General features: G+C 48.0%; 1 protein-coding gene across 10 annotated transcripts in view; it reads left to right on the plus strand.

The window, feature by feature from the left end:
* JARID2 (jumonji and AT-rich interaction domain containing 2) overlaps positions 1-13,281 on the plus strand; it is a 243,473-nt gene that overhangs the window by 178,105 nt on the left and 52,087 nt on the right. For all 10 annotated transcript variants that reach the window (XM_021100205.1, XM_021100206.1, XM_021100204.1 and 7 more), the window contains one exon: positions 7,782-7,951. In XM_021100205.1, the coding sequence (XP_020955864.1) occupies positions 7,782-7,951 (170 nt within the window). The remainder of the gene's footprint in view (positions 1-7,781; positions 7,952-13,281) is intronic.

Consider the following 13,281-nt stretch of genomic DNA (forward strand, 5'->3'; position numbering starts at 1 on the left):
AGGATTAGGTCCTAAGGAAGCAGCGTATAGATGATATTGTTGTTAGTCGTTTAAGGGAATTATGGAACAGCTTTTGGAATTGTGCCATCTTTTAAAAACATCTCTATTTTATTTTTTTTTTTTCCAGCCCTGCCTTCTGACGTGCAAGGCAGCATACGTATCTCACAGTCTGAAAGTTAACATGTTTGCTGTTTTGCCTGACAACCTGTAGTTAGGAAGAAGCAGGCGCTAGTAGTCTTTAGCAACACAGGCATTTTGGAGATGTAGGTTTTTATTTCCTGCTTGGCACAGGCAAAAAAGATCAGTACTGGAATTCTAAACGAAAGATTCGTCTAGAATTATGAGATCATGATGCAGGAGGAATTATTCTTACAGGAATTACTATATTCAGGTTTTATAGGTGAAATCAGAGAAGATGGGAGCTAGAGTGGGCCTCAGTTTTTTCCTTTTCATAGAGGAGGTCGGTCCCCGCTACCCCCCATCGCCTGTCCCCTGAGGAAATAGAGGCCCAGCTTGCCCAAGATGACAAGTTCATTGAACCAAAGCATCCAAGTCTTTGTGATCCCACAGTCTCTTCCTGTATCTCTCTGACCAAGCAGAACTTGATAAAGATTTGTATTGAAGGGATTCAACCAAAAAATACTTCCTTTAGGTAAATCGGGTGAATAGCAAACTTTTCCTCTAAATAGCTGACTCTGTAATTTAATTAAGACAAGTGCTGCAAATATTTAACATCCTGTGGTTTTTAGAGTAAACAAACGATTTCATCTGTTGCTATGGAAAGCAAGAAATGAGGCCTCTGATCCAATATGGCGAGATCTCCAGAAATACCATCAAGGAGGAGTTCCGGGTGACAGACCTCTTCTCTGGGAGCCTCTGACCTCCCTTTTCTGCGTCTGGGTGAAGTCCTCCCACCCCAGGAGACAGACACCCATTGTTACCGAGTTGCCTGGAGTTGGTTTCTGCTAGTCGCCTGGTGCCCTTGAGGATGTGTTTATTTTCTCTTGACTATACAGGATGTTTACAACCATCCTTTGTGGTTGGCCCACAACTGCACTTGCATTTGAATTTGGTGGGCAGCTTGCCCTAGGCAGGGGATATCCCCTGCCCGACCCCCTACAACCTCACTCACACACACACACACACACACACACACGCACGCACGCACGCACGCGCGCACATGCACGCACACACACTTGTTTCTTTGACTAGCTGCCAGGTTTGTACTGTGTGTGTCTGGGGGTTGAATAAAGTGGGTACTTATTTAGGGGATGGAAACACAGGAAATTTTTTTTTTTTTCCCCTTTTTTTGAGTAAGCCTTTCAGCAAGTTGGCAAAGCTTCAGGCCCAGCTCCCACACCGGCACAAAGGGCCTGGCTATGCTGGTCACTCTGCATTTGCCAGACACTTGGCGTTGTCTTTTTTTGAATGAACACACATTCTGCCCTCCCACTTCCCACACATGCACTGCTCTTTGTTTCCAATTGGGATTGGGATGCCATCTAAGTAATTGGATTTACCAGCTTACGTTTTTAATATTGAATATTAAGTTAATAAGATGGTCTTTGGGCATACATTTCCCTCCACGAGGACCACCTGGGCATTGCTTTACACCACCCGGCCCTCTCACTCCTGCTTTGTCCTGCGCCCTCCTTGGGTTTGTAAACTATCAAAAATCCTGGACAGAAATGGAATTTAATTAACCTAGAAATTGCTGCTGTGCCATACTTAGGGCTCCCCCAGAGATGGAGCGTACAGATAGCAATGAGCTGGTTAGCTCTGCTCTGTAGATGACCCCAGAGGAAACCTGGAGACACAGTGCCACCCCCTCTCGAGGCCGGTGATGGCAGGCTGCCCGGGCAGCTTCGCAAGGCAGGAAGGGGCGCGGGGGCGGGGGGCACAGAGAGCGTGTCACAGAACGACATGGTATTTGGCATCGGACTCGCTCAGCTACCAGTGGGCTTTCTTCACAAGCCCCGTCTGGTGAGTTGTTTGCGAACTTGGAGAATAGTGGTAGTGTTTATCTTGGTCTGCTGCTTTATTCCTGTAAAGGTGCTAAGCTTTTTTTTTCTTTTTACCTGAGTATGAAATGTATTTGAAGATGATATGTTTGGGTAAAATTTTAACTGATTCAGTAAGTGAAACATTCCTTTGGCTGTGGCCCCTGATGCCACCTAACCGAAGGCTTCTTCTGTGTCTGGGGTGTGGGGGAGAAAAGAGGAAAAAGATGGAGGGGGGCTCCCCCTCCCACCAGCAGCTTATCTGGAAGGACAGACAGCGCTGGGCTCTTGTGCGTGGGTGAGGGGCAGGACCCTCCCTCTGGGCCCTGCAGGTCGTGGCCCAGGGACGGCTGTGCTGTGTGAGGGCAGACACGTGGAACACAGCGGCGCGGCGTGCCTCGGGGTGGGCTGGTGCCCGCTGCGGCCGCCCCAGAGCCAGACCCCGACCTGAGCTGGCTTTTGTTAGATGAGGCTCCTCGTGGGCAAGGAGCTCAGGACGTTCTTTTATTTAAAAAATTTTTGGTGCATTTTTAGACTTGGAGTGTAGTTGATGTATGTTGTTTGGTATTAGTTTCAGGTGCACAGCAGAGTGACTCAGTTATAGGCATAGGTTTTCTTTTTTCCCCTGTAGGTTATGACAGATCGTTGAGTAGAGTTCCTTGTGCTGCACAGTGGGTGCTTGGTAGTCACCTGCTTTAGATACCCTGGTGTGTGTATGTGCTGTTCCCATCCTCCTAATTTATGCCTCCCCCGGGATGGTGGTGCGGGTAGAAGTTGTGCCCACGTGGGCAGACTCTTAGTGACACTGAATTCCATTTGATCTCTGGGGATACTGGGATGGCCAGTATCTTTCCTGGGAGCAGAACCACAGGCCTCTCCTGTTGCCATTGGGTCTGTTTCACATCCATCCAGCTGTCTCCGTGCCACCGCCGGGTCGCTGCCGCGTCTGCCCCTCTGCTCCACAAACGTGTAATTCCTAAAGGATGAAGGAGGCCGGGGATTGTTCACAAATGGGACCAGTGTGGCCTTCCTGCCCTTCCATCCTGGCCTCCACGGAGGGCTTACCCTTGGCACACGCCAGCACATAGGTGCGGAAATGGGCCACAGTGAGGGGACCGCAGGACAGCCCCCTCTGTAGGCCACCAAAGGGCTGAGGCATGCCATGGGGGTGAGCCATAAGTCATGCTCTTTGAGGATGGCTCAGTCTCTCTGAGGAGGTGACTTCTGAGCAGAGACAAGGAAATCGTGATGCCGCACAAAGCAGCAGGCTGGAATGTTCCCCGCCCTGGGCTGTGGGGAGATGCAGCCATGGTGAGATAAAGAGGAAGAGCATTGCAGCCAGGGTGAACGTCTGGAATTAGCAGGTTCCCCTGGGAACCTTTGCGTCTATCCCAGCAGCACTTATTTCTGCATAAAGCGACACTCGTGGGGATCAGGTCAGTAAAGGGGCTTTGATTTGGATGCCTTTCCCCCACTCCTTTGGGGGCATCTCGGATTCACACCAGGCAGCCGGCGGAGCTTCGTTATGACTGAGTTACCCCCGGGTTCCTGGAGGAGGGGCCCCCAGATGGTCTGAGACCCGGTGAGGTACTCAGACAGCAAGCTCTGTGTTCTCCCCCACTGGCTGTCTCAGCTCTTTGTCCTTTAATTCGCATGCACACATTGAAACCATGGAGGGAGAGTAACACCTCGATTTAATCTGACACCACTTCTGTTTCCTCACCCTCACTGCCCCCCCCACCCCCCCACCCTAGACTTTAACACACTGTAAATAAAAGGTTATCCTCGGTGTATTTGTTCATATATAAATGTATTTACTCCTTTCTTCCTCTGTGGGTTTAAGTTTCTTTGGCGGTCTGGAGAGTTTGGTTTAATTAGTTTTATTGACCTTCCTGGCCTGAAGGGGTCCTTTGTAAGGGAAATTTCTTACTCTGTCAATTAATGAAACACCACCAACCACCAACGCAGAGGTGAGTCACGCCCCACCCACTGCTCCTGTGGTTTGTGTGAGGGACCCTCTGAACTTTCTGCCTGCTGGCTTTTCTCTCTGTTAGCAACGTGTTTTTTCTCTGTGTTAGTCCTGGTTAAACGTAAGACCAAAAGGCTTTGGAGCCCCCCCGCCCCCTCCACGCATTCTGCTTCTTTTCACCCCCGCCCCCAGGAACCCCACACTCTCCCCACTGCTAACCCCATGATGGCTCTGGACTCCCTCGGTTCAACCTAAATTTCCACTTGGAAAGCTGTCTCTGTTCATGGAATGGAGGGGGTTCTTGGTGGAGGGGCGGGTGGCTGCCACCTTGCAGCCGAGTGCAGCCCCTCCCTCTTCAGCCCTTGGTGGGGCCTGACCTCGCCTGCCCTTTCCTGCGCTGTGTCTCCGTCTCCGTCTCCGTCTCCGTCTCCGTCTCCGTCTCCGGGGATGCAGTGGTTCAGCGCATCTGGACCTCCCACCCCTTTCTGCACGGGCTGTAAATACATACCCTGATCTCCTCCTGTCAGGCCTTCTAGAATGAATCACCTGTCCCGCAAACAGACCTGCACAGCTAAGAGTGCCTTCTTCAGGGATTTGGCCTCCAGGTGGTGTCATTCAAATTCTCTCGGGGCCAGCAAAGCGGTCACACCTCTGTAATCCCCCAGGACTCTGCCAAACCACAGACCTGCCCTTTCTGTGAAGCATGAGTCTTCTGGCCTCTTTTAAAACTATTGGTTTGTCTTGTTCTTTAGTTTCTGCTTTCATCTGGGGCTCACAGATGCTTAATCACTTGGGAGCTTGGCTTATTCCTCTGAGCGGTAATTTATTTTACTGCCACTTTTTAATCTGTTATGCTCTTATTTTTCATACCCTTCCTGAGAAAGTCATCAGGCAAAAAGTGCTTTTTATTTGAACAACGGTCGGAGCATTTATCTTTGAGTTTCTGAAATTGTAGACTATTTCGCGGTGTCCTCCTTTGTCTGTGTTGCATGTTTGTCTTTCATTCAGGCTGTGCCGGCTTCTCATGATAGGTGGCATTTGTTGTTGTTGACTTTGGAAAAAGCTGTAAACTGGGCATCCTCTTCACATGCGGTCAGTATTTCTGTAAAGTCGCTTTAATGCTCAGAATGTGGGTTGTGTCCATTAGATGAAGATGTATGTAGACATCATGAAATTGCCAGTTAAAAGCCCTTTTTGGTAGGAACACTCATGGCAGGCTTTTGTTTTTTAACAAGGAGGGAAGGGTTGGTGGTGACGAGAAGTTTTATTGGAAGAGGAGGGTGGTTCTCTTGGGGTCCATCCACCTGCCGGGGCGGTGTTGGCGGGAACTTGTTGGATTCCTGTCTCCTCTCCTTTCTCTGAAGTGATGCTCCTCAAGTCAAGGACTGCTTGCTGCCTGGTGCCCTGAGTTGAATACAGAAATTGGGGGACGCAGTGAGAACATGGAAACAGTGAACAGAATGATTTTTATGTCTGTTGAATCTCATAATAAATTTGAGTTTGTAGTTTATGTCTTTCATTTCACTCTTTCCCCCTACAGTAATCATCTTATAAAAAACAGCCGTTTGCGGTAGCCCGAAAGTCTAAGGGGTGAAAAAGACCCAAGTGCAAAACAGATAGTTTGAAAAGCACCCTTCTTAAGTCTCTCAATCAGACCGCCCCCCATCTGATCCTCCTGGAAGGTCATTCATCTGGGCTTGGTGGCTGTCCCAGCTCATACTTCTGTTCACTTGTCTTGTATACAGTCAGTTGATTACAAAAAGGGGTATATATATAAAAAAAGGCAGCGTTCTTTGTTCCTCATGACACTGGAATGGGGCATTGTTTTATTCCCTTACCATTTACAACATTTGGGATTTCTGTTAGTCATTTACCTTTCCAGCAGTACTTTGCTGTGTGGCTCTTTCCCTTTGGTGGTTTTGTATGCTCTGAAGTGTTCCTGATTAGCTGTGCCTTTGGGAGATTTTAAGGACAGTGGGTTGTTGCCCATTTAGTAAGCAGCGATCATGCTGTTTCCCCTTTGATGAGATGTTGCTTTGTTTCAGGAGTGTGACCTGTTATTCAGGAGTGTTTTGATGTAACGGAGGCAAACATTGAGTCTGGGCAAGGCACAGGGGAGGGTAAACCTTTTTTTTTTTTTTTTTTTTTGACTTTTTAGGGCCATACCCGCAGCATACGGAAGTCCCAGGCTAGGGGTCGATTCAGAGCTACAGCTGCTGGCCACAGCAACACGGGATCTGAGTGTCATCTGCAACCTACAGCACAGCTCACAGCAATGCTGGATCCTTATCCCACTGAGCAAGGCCAGGGATCAAATCCGAGTCCTCATGGATGCCAGTTGGGTGTGTTCACGGCTGAGCCACGACAGGAACTCCAGGAGTAAATGGAAAGGAGCTACATTTTAAAAAGTAGGGTGTGTGCGTGTGTGTGGTTATTTTGTTAAATACCGGAGTGCTGACTTCAGATATTAAGGTATCTTGAGCATCAGCAGCTGAAGCTAGCTTACTATGTTACATCATCCCAAGGCTAGTTGAGGGAAGACTTCCTCTTCGAGCTTTCGGAGTATAAATGTCCATAATACTCAAAGCAGCCTTGAGTTGGGGTGGCATCCGCAGTCCCACGCAGTGATGGACTCCACTTTTGGGGTTCTAATCAGATCGATTTAAAGTCCTGAGTCATGGGGCTGCTTTTTGGTTCTTGTTTCTCCTCAGATGTTTCTTGAGCATCGTTATGAGCAGGGTCGGAGAGATGGGTTTAACGTAGGATACACATAGGTTCACACCCTCAAAGGTGCTTACTTTCCATTAGGCATTGAGAGCTGGAAAATTCGAGGAAGAGCTAATAGGAGGCAATTTATGATAAAGGTCAAGTCAGTTATACAGAAGGTCAGCATACTCAGGCAGAGCAGGGAAAATTACTCTTTGGCTCCGGCATTAAGAAGGAAGTAGAGAAACCGATCCAGGATTCATTAGGATTCAAATTAATAGAACGTCTGACACGTAAAATTGTGTACATGAACCATGTCTGGTTAAGGAGATCTAAGTTGTGATTTGTAGACACTGAGTGGGGAAGTTAGGGGTCGGTCGCTATGTAGGATGGTAGGGAAGAGACCCGAAATGGGTTAGGGCAGGTGTTTAGAATCCCTGAGTGAAGAGTTTGGACTTTGCGTGTAGGCAGAGGGGGTAACCCATCATTGGGTAGTGAAGGAGGGGGTTTGAACAGACAAGTGAAAAAGGCTTTTCCGCCCCCCCTTCATTTCAAGCTTTAGTTAGCGTAGTGAATTTGTGTGGCTGAATTGGAGTCAGAGGAGCTTGGGGTGAGGGGGGAGGTCCAAGCGACAGGCCAGGGCAGACCTGGGTGGACACAAATATGAAGGCACCTGTGCTTGTGTTGTGACAGTGTCATTTTAGAGCAGAGAATGCTGAATAAACATGGCATCTGATTGGCGTTTTCTCATCACAGTGGGCTCAAAGTGCAAAAGCCATCAATCCCATGTGTGCTGTTTTGGAAATACCCAGGCACACGTGTGGTTTGGGCACAGGTATGAGCCTTATATGCACACGTGCACACAGGCTCGCGGTGTATGTTTTGTATCAGTGTGTACAACATAACCCTTTAAGCAAATTGATTGCCCTTTAAAGCAGGCTCATGCTTTATGAGAGTGTGAGAGAGATACAGATCCTTACTTAGAAAGAGTTTGCTTGAAATAGGCTGTCCCTCTTCCCTTTTGTGTCATGGTCTTAAGGCCACACATAGATCCAGCTCTTCTAATCTCTGCTTAATTTTGTTTTAATTTTCCTTTGCGTTCACAGGCCCAGGCTGCAAGCACAAAGGAAGTTCGCTCAATCCCAGCCGAATAGTCCCAGCACAACTCCAGTAAAGATAGTGGAGCCATTGCTACCCCCTCCAGCTACTCAAATCTCTGACCTCTCTAAAAGGAAGCCTAAGACAGAAGATTTTCTTACCTTTCTCTGCCTTCGAGGTAAGACAGTTTCCAGTTTGGGGAGAGCAGCCTGGTTGAAAGAAAAGGTACAAGGCTGTCTCCAGGGCATGGTCTCTGCTCCACACATCTGTGAATTCCCAGCCTGATGGGAGGGAGGGAGGGAGAGGGGAAAGTGAGAAATTTCACCAAGTATTGAGCCTCTTGCCTTCTCTTTTGGTTTGACTCTTGAATTCGCTTTCTTGGCCGCTGAGCACACAGTGTCACCGTGAAAGTTGTAATTTTCATAATTACGCATCCTTTTAGGACGCCCACCATCCCATCACACATGTGCTTGGCTAATGTGGCCTTTTTTTGGGGGGTAAGCGGGGGGAAGTCGGGGGAGTTGTGGATGGGTACAAAGTCCCATCGTCAAGCTTCCTGAGGTCTGGAAATTGCGCCCCTGCTGACTGAGGGTCCGTTCCCCTTCCCTGCTCTTCTGCTTGAGGAAGAATGACCGTGCCTTCTAAGTATGGTCAACAGTGGGAATACTGGTCTGTACATATGCACAGGCCCAAGGTGCTGGTGGGGATGCAGCTCTGGCATGAAGGGTGGGTTTGGCCTTACCTGGCTCACTTTGGGGAGAGTGTTTGCTCTGGGAACTGAGTTCACTTTGGAAGGACACAAAAGATGGTGAAAGAAGTTGAGGCCTCTGTGCAGCCCCCCCCCCCCCCCCCCGCCTTTTTTTTTTTTTTTTCCCTTCCCCTTTTGGCAGGAGCATCTCGGAAGTGAGTTTTGGTTTCTCTCCCTGTGCCCTGTTTGGGGCACAAAATTTCAGTCTGTCCTGTGATGGACAGTGCCCACGGCGACCACTTGGATTAGGGTGGGTCTGTCAGGCGTCTCCACTGTATGCCGAGCCTTTTCGGCCTTATAAGTATTTCATGGGGAGGCTCTTTGAAACTCTGTATTCCATTTCTTCACGAAACTCGATTGACTCATTTGTTGGTGTCTGTAGGGACTCACTTCCTGTCTTCTTCAAAGGGCTGTGATCTGTCACTGTCGTTTATTTTGATGTTTCAGATGGGACCCTCTTCCCCGGGCTCTCTTGCCCTTTGACATGTCCCTGCTGTCCTTCCTTCCCGCTCCCCGGCACAGCACCATGTCCAGGCTCATGCAGAACAGTCCCTCCCTCTGCACTGGACGCGGCCCTTTCTCTGGGGGAGCCCGGGACACAGCTGCTCTTTGGAAGCTAGGATCACAGGCGTGAGGTGTGCTCATAGCTATTGGAGTGGAAATGGGGTGTGTGTGTACACTAGCAAAGGCATGGATGTGCACATGGACACGCGTGCTCATTTAGTGTGTATAGCTGTGTCTCTGGGTCTCTTAAAATCCAGTACCTTGAGTTTTAGTTTAGCCCTAAGGGGTTTCCTTCTGGTTTTCTTTTTTTTTCTGTATCAGACTTAGGAATGCTGGCTCCAGGTATCTGTGATGTGTTTATTTGGTCCCTCTTTTCCAGTGGGCCACCCCTCCCCCAACGGAGCCCCGGTTCTGACTTTGGTCCTTTCCCCGGGGCGGACTGCCCCTGTGTGAACCCTGCTCTGGCTCTCACACCCCACTCAGGCCTCCTTCCTCACCCTACACCTGCCCCCCAGTGCCTGCCAGTTAGCTTTAGGACTGCGGGCTGGGGAAGAGCAAATGAAGGGCCGAGCTTCCTGTTCGCTGTTACAGGCTGTTGCTAGTCCTCTCCCAAGACGTCAAGGAGGAGAATGCTGTTTCAGTGTGGATCCCTTGGCCTTCCCCAAAGGGGGATGGGGTGGCCGGCCTCCTCCTGGCATCTCCCTTGGCTTTGCCGTGGCTCCTTGCCAGTCTAGTGATCCTCGATGGGTGGAGGGGGAGAGGGTTAGCTGTGAAGGCTGAGAAGGACCAGCAGGGCGTCAGGCTGCCAGGGTGTGGTGTCCTGAGGGAGGGACCAGCTGCTCAGAGGAAGGAGTTTGAGCCAGAGGGATTTGTATCTTTCAGGGGTCAAGGGTCATCATCCGTAGGGTGGAGCTCAGGTAAATAATTAAAGCTCAGCGTGGGTCACACTCTCCTTTTGTGTCTTTTTAATGCCCCTGGGGCCAGGCCTTATTATTAACTCTGGGCTCTAGGGAGATTGCCCGATCTTGTTCTATTAAGATATCAGGGAACTGTCTTACGGATTATGGAATTGAGTTATGAAAGTTTTTTTTCCCTGTTGGCTGGGTGTGGCTTTTAGAGAGGAATTTGTGTCGTTCTATACCTACATATGCATTACTTCCTAAAATCATATTTTCTGTGGTTTTGGGTGACTTGGAGAGGGCCCTACTAGAAGAAGCATGCTTACCGCTCAGGTGAATGGCACCTGGGGAGAACATTACCTCCTGCCCAGCTCTCACGCAAGAGAAGCGTGTCTTTTCACAGACACAGTTTCTTTGACTTGTCAGATGGACCAAAGGTTTCAATAAGTGAAACCTAAGAGATGGTTAAAATGATGTGAAAAAAATGCCCTTTGGCTTGGAAGGTTATTCTGACGTTTATGAGCCAGGCAATAAAATAGTTTTTGTTATTTGTTTCTATTTCTTGAAGATTTTTATTTTTTCTGTTATAGTTGATTTACAGTGTTCTATCAATTTCTGCAGTACAGCAAGGTGAACCAGTCATATATGTGTGTGTGTATACATAGGCACACACACATTCTTTTTCTCATATTATCTCCATCATATTCCATCACCAGTGACTAGATAGAGTTCCCTGTGCAATACAGCAGGATGTTACTCATTTTTAAATGATATGTGATGGGGTTTTGACACAGCACATTGCATTCTCGTACTCTTTTTCTGTTCTTTTTAGATGTAAGGTATTAAAAGTGTTGGGGCATCTTTATTTATTTATTTTTGTTTTGTTTTATATTTTGTTCTTTTTTGGCCTTACCCATGGTATGTGGAAGTTTCCAGGCCAGGGATTGAACCTGCACCACAGTAGCAACCTGAACTTTGCAGTGACAAGGCTGGATCCTTAACCTGTGAACTCTGAGATCTCTTTCTTTTAGAAACCATGGCTTGGAGTTCCTGTCATGGCTCAGTGGTAACGAACCCAACTAGGATCCATGAGGACACAGGTTCGATCCCTGGCCTTACTCAGTGGGTTAAGAACCTGGCGTTGGTGTGAGCTGTGGTGTAGGTTGAAGATGAGGTTCAGATCCAGCATTGCTGTGGCTGTGGCATAGGCTGGCAGCTATAGCTCTGATTTGACCCCTAGCCTGGGAACTTCCATATGCTGCAGGTGCAGCCCTAGAAAGACAAAATAAAAACCATGGTTTTGTGAGGTCAGCTATGTTCATCTGACATGGCATTTCTGAAAGCGCCAAATGATCAGTAATTCACTAAGTAGTGTACAGTCCTGGAAATGTGATGGCTTTGGTGGCATTAGATGGCATGTTTTAATATACAATTGCTTAAGTTAATTAAAACTCCTATTTTGAAGTGTACAAGGGTTAAATAGATGATCCCTGTTGTAGTGGCAGTTTAATAATTGTCTTTCAATTTCCACTGAAGAAAAATGAGATGTTAAACTTTTTTAGCGTTAAAAGTATTTCATGTTCCTCTAGGGAAGATCAGCAGAAAGAATGAAGAAACAGACTCCCCCAGATAAAAATCCCCTTTGTCCAGTCTCCCAGAGGCAATCACTGTGTGCCATCTCCTTGGTGAAAATATTACTAAGCCGTCTCTGGGCATAATCAGACAGACAGACAGAAAGACACTCCTCTTCCCCAGTGGGATTGCATTACCTTTTTATTTTTGCACACTGCTTTTCCTGTTACACAGAGTCATATAAATACCCTCTCCCTGTTGTACATGTCTCATTTATCTAATTCTTTGTTTATATGTAAGTTATTTCTAACTCTGGATATCGAGTGCTGGTGACACCTGTCCTCACTTAAGTCTTGGCCTTATCTGGAATCTTCACAGGCAGAGCTGACAGGTGGGAATTGGGTTCACATTTTCATACCTGCATCCTAGTTCTTTCCTCATTTTTGTGGCAGGTTCTAAGCAAAACAGAGCTTGTCTGAACCCCAAACTTTATGTTCGGCTTCTAGGAGCCCAGTCACTCCATCACCGCTGGGTGACGCAGGCACTGTTTGGGTAAAGAAGGCAGTCTTGCTAAGCTCAGTATGGGTAGGAACGGAAGCCTGGCTACAGACACCATAAAGGAATCAAGCACCTGGCTGTGATGTTAGTTGCCAAGGATTATGGATCATTCTTTTCTTCAGTCCCTAGTTATTACCATAATAGTCTCAGCACTAATTTGGAATATGGACGAGAATAACTCTGGAGGCTGAGGGCAAGATAGCAGTGGGGTTCATTTAGCCTCGGTGTGGTTATCCATTGGTGACACCCGGTGGGCCGAGACCCAACCTTCTCCCCACAACTCTCTTATCCCAGTGAAAACCTGGGATGGGTGCAAAACCTGTACTGTTAATAATTCTGGGATTACCGTGTGCATGTCAACACACCGACCAGTCATTCAGGGATAAGAAGCTTTAGAGATTTTAAAAAAATCTGTTTGAAGGCACGCAGAGATCTTTCTGTTAAGTTTGGCAGGGCTCTCCCTTCTCCTTTTTAATATCATGACCTAAAATCTCCAAAGGAAAGCAAGAGTTTACAGTGCAGACGGCCGGAAGTGTTTGCCTGCGGTGTATTTATCTTTAAATGGCTGCTTTGAAGCCCCCCCCCCCCCCTCCTGCCAGAGGCATAATTAACATCCTTCCTGGGTATGGGCCTCTGGGAGGAGGGAAGGGGCGTGCCCCCTGTGGCCTGGCGAATCGTACTGCCCCTGCATTTTCTGTCACTGGTCTCGTTATTCTTAATGAGTTCTGTCGTCTTCTCTTTGTTCTGACTATGATTATTAGCAGATAAAAAAGCCTAATCCAGTAGAGCAGTGGTAGGTTAAATGATTCTCTTATTTATGTTTTTCTCTTTATGAGGCACTACAAACAAGGGGCACCCCAAAGGGGATTCCTGAAAATACACCTACTCGTGATTCTTCCTTCTGACCGTGGGTCACAGTCCCGCGTCACAGTGGCCGAAGAAGAGCCCTGTTTTGGAGGAATTACCCTCTCAGTGGGGCCAAGCAGTGCTTTCTGCTTGGAGACTGCTTTCCTTTTGTTTCTCAAGTCTTAGAATCTTCAATGATCTGCTGCCATTCAGTTGCCAGCTTATTCAGCAAGCCTTTATTGCACCCTTTGTATGTGTTAGCTAGACACCTAGAAAACAGCGTAGGGACCGGAAAGCATTGTCGGTGTGCTGGGCGCAGCAGACCCTAAACACACGCCAAGGCCAGGGTAGAGGGAACCCGTGGGGAGCAGGAAGGAGACA

Source organism: Sus scrofa, chromosome 7 (assembly GCF_000003025.6).
Source record: "Sus scrofa isolate TJ Tabasco breed Duroc chromosome 7, Sscrofa11.1, whole genome shotgun sequence".
NCBI classification, from domain to species: Eukaryota; Metazoa; Chordata; class Mammalia; order Artiodactyla; family Suidae; genus Sus; species Sus scrofa.